This window comes from Peromyscus maniculatus, chromosome 9 (assembly GCF_049852395.1).
Source record: "Peromyscus maniculatus bairdii isolate BWxNUB_F1_BW_parent chromosome 9, HU_Pman_BW_mat_3.1, whole genome shotgun sequence".
Taxonomy (NCBI): domain Eukaryota; kingdom Metazoa; phylum Chordata; class Mammalia; order Rodentia; family Cricetidae; genus Peromyscus; species Peromyscus maniculatus.
The window spans coordinates 39,997,284-40,003,481 of NC_134860.1; the positions used below are offsets into that span (position 1 = coordinate 39,997,284).

Consider the following 6,198-nt stretch of genomic DNA (forward strand, 5'->3'; position numbering starts at 1 on the left):
TGGGCTGTGTATGGTGGCGCACACCTTTAATCTTAGCACTCAGGAGGCAGAGGCAGGCTGATTTGTGAGTTCAAGGCCAGCCTGGTCTAATAGTGAATTCCAGGCCTGCCAGGGTTACATAGTGAGACCCTGTCTCAAACACACACACTCTATCACACACACACACACAGACTGAAGAAGTGAGGAGATGACTTGGTGGTTAAGAGCAAGTTGCTCTTGCAGAGGACCCAGGTTCAGTTCCTGGCACCCACATGGTGGCTCACAACCATCATTAACTCCAGTCCCAGGGGATCCGAGCCCTTTTCTGACCGCTGTGGGCCCCAGGCACCCATGTGGTGCACATAACACACATGCACACAAAATACTCAATACACATAAAACACAAACAAGGCTCTTAAAAAGTTTAAAAGATACACAAATAAGACAAAAACTTCTCCATAAACTAGATAGACCTTGGTCAGATAACAGCATCTTGCCCCTAGACGATCTCTTTGATTATACACTCAGCTGTGGGTGGTGGTTCTACTCTTGAGTTCAGAAAGCCTTAATTTCCTCTTCTCCACCTCCCGGATAAGGCGGACGGGAGAGCTCCGGCCTGAACCTGGGCAAGAAGATCAGTGTCCCAAGGGATGTGATGTTGGAGGAGCTGTCGCTGCTCACCAACCGAGGCTCCAAGATGTTCAAGCTGCGGCAGATGCGGGTGGAGAAATTTATCTATGAGAACCACCCCGATGTTTTCTCCGACAGCTCAATGGTGAGGATGGACGTGAACTCTCTCACAGCCCAGTGCCTTTTCCCGACAGCTTCTCAGTAGGCCCCAGGTTCCCCAAACACCACCGACCTCCTCTCCATGAGAAATGAGAAGCTCATTAAGTCTCTGCATATATTACATTCCCAACAGCTCTAGGGTGGGTTACAGCCCATTTCTGAAGCTTAGTCCCATCTCGGAGCCAGTGCAGGCTGAGGGGAACCACACCCAGAGGGAGAAAATTCCTTCCCAGTGTGGGAAAGTGTTAAAATAGGGTTGCCAGATAAAACACAGGACACCCAGTCCTGTATTTTGAAGTTAAGATACACAATGAATATTTTTGTTTTAGTAAAGTATGTTCTTTGTAATATTGGGGACATAAAAATGAAACAAGGATTAAAAACTACAGAATCTCGGGGCTGACCGTACAGCTGAGTGGCAGAGCAGGTGCTTAGAATGCACGGGACCCTAGGATTCGTGTCCAGTGCCCCCCAAAAGCAAACAGCAAGCAACAAAAATCCAAAGAGAGTATCCAGTTAAATTTGACCCCCAGGTTTATGCAGTGAGCTTGGTCACTGAAGAGGCTAAGGATAGAGGATTGCTCATGAGTTTGAGAAAAGTTTTTAAAATCAACAGTTGTCTTTTTTTCCTGTTAAATATGTTGCCTCTAACATGTAACATTTTGGACATAAAAACAATATAAGGCTGGGCAGTATTGGCTCACGCCTTGAATCCCAGCACTTGGGAGGCAGAGGCAGGTGGATCTCTGTGAGTTTCAGGCCAGCCTGGTCTATAAATCCAGTTCCAGGACTGCCAGGATTGTTACACAGAGAAATCCTATTTCAAAGACAAACAAACAAATAAACAAAAAAATAAGATTGGAAAAATAAAATAATTTTTTTTTAGATAGAATTTTATTATGTAAATCTGGCTAGCCTGGAACTACGGAGATCAGGCTGGCCTCAAACTCACAGAGCCTCTGTCTCCTGAGTGCTGGGATTAAAAATGTGTTATATTTTAAACTTAAATACCTAACAAACACTTTCTTTTTCTTTTTTTTTTTTTCCTTGGGTTTTTTGAGACAGGGTTTCTCTGTGTAGCTTTGCGCCTTTCCTGGGACTCACTTGGTAGCTCAGGCTGGCCTTGAACTCACAGAGATCCGCTTGCCTTTGCCTCCCAAGTGCTGAGATTTAAGGTGTGCACCACCACTGCCCGGCTAACACTTTCTTAATGTAAACATGTCCCATTAAACACTTAGGGCATATTTATATTAAAAATATTGTTCTATACCTGAACATAAAATTTAAGTGGTAGTCTGCAATGTTATTTGTTAAATTTGGCAACATTAGAGGAGTTTAATGAGTTTTTATAGCCATCTTTGTTTTGAATAAATCTTTTTTTTTTTTTTTAAAGGTTTAATCTCTTCTTTAAGGATGCAGGACAGGGGGACTAAATCTTCTTTCTTTAGGACCTCACATAGTCAGGCTTCTCCAGAGAAAGAGAAGAAGGGATTGGAGAGAGGCCAGGCACAGGATGTTACGGCCGGCCGAGGAGGAGGGGACCGGCTCCGTTTTCTCTCTTCCTCCTCCACCTTCTCTGGGTGGCTGGGGGACAGTGGAAATAGATGCCTACATGGATGTGGCCAAGGCAGGAGAGTCTGTCATTAGCCCTTATGCAGAACCGAAGTCAAAGTGCTGAGTGGGTCATATCTAACTTTAGGAGGGCCCAAAGCCCTCCTCCGGGCTGGGTCTGGTTACAGCTGGGTGGAGCGTGGGCTACTTGGGAAGGTGGCCAGGAGGGCCTCCTCAAGGAGTTGGTGGGGTTATTTTTAGGCTTCGGAGCCAAACCCAGTGTTGCCCTTTTGGCCATCCTCCCCCGCTTCACCTGCTACAGTTTCACTGGGAGAAAGTTCTGGTCCTGTAGGCCATCCAGAAGGGAGGGGGAGAGAGGAGCGGGGCAAGAGTTCTCACTGCTGGGCAAACTGAGAAGGAGGGACAGAGATCTCCTTCCTTTTTGTCAAATTTAAACTGGCGTCTCCCCGACCCTCCTCCTTGCAGTTTCTTGTTGAGGAGATGTCTTTGCTCTGCCTTGTCAAGACAGGGTGGGGGAGGGGGAAATGAGCTGCCTTACCCCGAGCTGTAATTAGAGAATGAATCCTCTGTAGGAAAGTAATTCCCTCAGGCTGACAATCTCCTATGCAGTCATTAGGGAGGATTTCTCAGAACGCTGGCATCTTCTGGCTGGTCCTAAACTCCACGCACGCCCTCTCGTAGATGTTCTCTCTCTTTGTGTATTCTGCACACCCACTGCTAACCTTCCTCTCGCTTTCTGATTTCCTTTCAGGATCACTTCCAGAAGTTCCTTCCCACAGTGGGAGGACAGCTGGAGTCAGCGGGTCAGGGGTTCTCCTATGGCAAGGGTGGCGGTGGAGGCCAGGCCGGGGGCAGTGGCTCTGCTGGACAGTATGGCGCTGACCATCACCATCATCAAGGCTCCGGCTTTGGAGCTGGGGGTGCAGGTGGTCCTGGGGGCCAGGCTGGCAGAGGAGGAGCTCCTGGCACAGCAGGGATTGGAGAGCCAGGAACAGGCAAGCATTCTCACCAGAAGTAATGCACCTGGTCCCTAGAGCAGGGATGTCCCTAGGAATGGGACCTATTTGGGAAGAGGGAGAATGAGGCATCTTGGACCCAGAAGGTATCCAGGATACAGCAATGTGTCTGTTTTACCCACAGTCTTATCTTTTAGTTATTTTTCCCCCCTGGCTTCTCAGATTCAGTCACAGATCTCACCCCAGACTACCTTTATGTTATAAACCACATACAACTCCCAGGATGTTATACCTCAGGTCTCTAGACTCAGCAACTTCTCTAGTGGTGGAGTACGGGATTAGCTTTCATTAGCTACTAATAATAGCTGCTATTATTTGATTTATGTTTCTCTCTCATGGCTACCAGGTGACCAGGCAGGTGGAGAAGGAAAACATGTCACTGTGTTCAAGACTTATATTTCCCCGTGGGATCGGGCCATGGGGGTTGACCCTCAGCAAAAAGTGGAACTTGGCATTGACCTGTTGGCGTATGGGGCCAAGGCTGAACTCCCTAAATATAAGTCCTTCAACAGGTAGGGTAGTGGGAAGAAACCAGATGTATTCCCCTGTGTGGTACTACTTACTGTGTTATATTTGGTATGGGGTTGTAGTTAAATGTTTCAGAAGACTAAGGGGATGTAGGCCTTCATGGAAGATCTCTGCACTTTTACCTCTTGTAGCGGTGTGGTGGAGGAAAGATTTGTTGGGAAGCAAGATCTCTGTTAGTTCACCGATCAGCAGTTTGGGCACTGCTTTTTTGAGCTTTGGTTTCTTTGAAGGTAAAATGGGGATGCTACATTTTGTGGTTAGACCTTCTTCTGGCTCCCACCCATTCAACTGATGATGCCGTTACTCTCTCTCCAGGACACTTCTGTTTCTTTATACCCTGCTCCAAGTTACTGGTTTAGAATTGGGCACCGTAGACCATGGATAGGAGATCTGTGTGAGAGCAGGTTGAGGGAGGTCTACAGAAGTGCTTTTACATTAGATTGTTAATTCCTCCCAGCCAGGCCATCGACTACCCCCTTGCAGTGAGGGTAGAATTAGAGGGGCAGATACATTGTAATCTAAGTATGGTCTCATACCATTGGGTCTACGGTATTTGGGGCCACTTTTACTAAAATGCTGCTGTATGTCACAGCCATCCACAAGACCATGCAGAGTCCATTAGACTCCATTCATCACTAACTTTGGAGAGATAAGCAAGCCAGGGACATGGAGTGTTCAGGAAGAAGAACCAGGAGCACAGAAGCTATAATTTGTAGATTCTCTTCCCTTAAAACAGGGTAATGTCTCATCGATACGGTCCTGTTTCTTTTATTCTGATTCTTAATTATGTAACATGTCCCCTCTCAGGACAGCAATGCCCTATGGTGGATATGAGAAGGCCTCCAAACGCATGACCTTCCAGATGCCCAAGTTTGACCTGGGGCCTCTGCTGAGTGAACCCCTGGTCCTCTACAACCAGAACCTCTCCAACAGGCCTTCTTTCAATCGAACCCCTATTCCCTGGTTGAGCTCCGGGGAGCATGGAGACTACAACGTGGATATTGGCATCCCCTTGGATGGGGAGACAGAGGAGCTGTGAAATGTTTCCTCCTGTAATTCACATCATTTCCCCTCTTTGGTTCCAATGTGAGAGGGGGTGCTGGACAGGATTCCCCAACTATTACTCCAGTATCCTTGTGGCAATGGAGGGTGAAGGGTGGGGGCACTGCCTTTCCATGCTTCAAGTCCCCACCCCGAGGCACCCCTCCTCACCAGCTCAGAGAGCCCATCCTGTTGTTCCATATGGAATCTGCTCTTTTATGGAATTTTCTCTGCCACCGGTAAGAGTCAATAAACTTCAAGGAAATGAACTCACTCTTCCTCTGATGTTTGAAGGCTGATGAAAACTGAGGCTGATGCTGAACAAAGACCAAATAAAGCTAAATACCAAACACTCATTGTTCAGACTTTAAGACCACACGTGAGACTCACATCCACACCCACAAAACCACATTCATCAGGTATAAACAAACATATCATTCAGTGTTACAGGAGATAAATTTTCATGTGTAAAACCACATGCTGGCCCATGGGTGTATAAAGCTAAGAAGCTATTGTACACTGATTAGGAAATAAATGTTGGTAACACTGGTATTTGTTATTTTTTTTTTTGTGTAGCCAATTAGAAGCTAGGAAATACCAGGAAAGGAAAATGGAGAGTTAAGAAAGAGAAGGTTCAGCTGGGCGTTGGTGGTGCACGCCTTTAATCCCAACACTTGGGAGACAGAGGCAGGGGGATCTCTGTGAGTTTGAGGCCAGCTTGATCTACAAAGTGAGTTAATTCCAGGAGACAAAAGAAAAAAAGAAAGTGAAATTTCCTTTGATTTTCACAAAATAAGATCATGTTTAGCTACCAGAGAACTGAAGAGATGGCTCATCAGTTTAAGCGCTTACTGCTCTTCCCAAGGACCAGAGTTCCGATGCTAACAGCCAGAACTGTGCTGCTCACAACCACTTGTAATCCCAGTTCCAGGGGATCTGTTACCCTCTTCTGGCCTCTTAGTGCACCAGGTATGCATATAGTGTACATATATGCATGCAGACAAAATACTAGCATACATAGAATAAAAATAAGTAAATCTAAAGTTACCAGATACCAGAGGGAGCTTGGGAACACGTATAAAAGGTTATATGGGGCTGGAGAGATGGCTCAGAAGTTAAGAGCACTTGTTGCTCTTGCAGAGGACTGGGGTTTAGTTCTGATCACCCATGTTGTGGTTCACAACCACCTAGTACAGTGGATCTGATGCCTTCTTCCCTCTGCGGGTACTTGGCACCAGTATGGTACACACACACACACACACACACACACACA

The 6,198-nt window shown here is 46.5% G+C and overlaps 1 protein-coding gene across 1 annotated transcript; it reads left to right on the plus strand.

The window, feature by feature from the left end:
* Positions 1 to 618: 618 nt before the first annotated feature.
* Myoz1 (myozenin 1) lies at positions 619 to 5,194 on the plus strand. The gene is made up of 3 exons (XM_076544714.1): positions 619 to 754; positions 3,703 to 3,868; positions 4,692 to 5,194. The coding sequence occupies exons 2-3, from the start codon at positions 3,774 to 3,776 to the stop codon at positions 4,921 to 4,923; spliced, it is 327 nt and encodes a 108-aa protein (XP_076400829.1). The 5' UTR covers positions 619 to 754; positions 3,703 to 3,773; the 3' UTR covers positions 4,924 to 5,194.
* Positions 5,195 to 6,198: the final 1,004 nt, after the last annotated feature.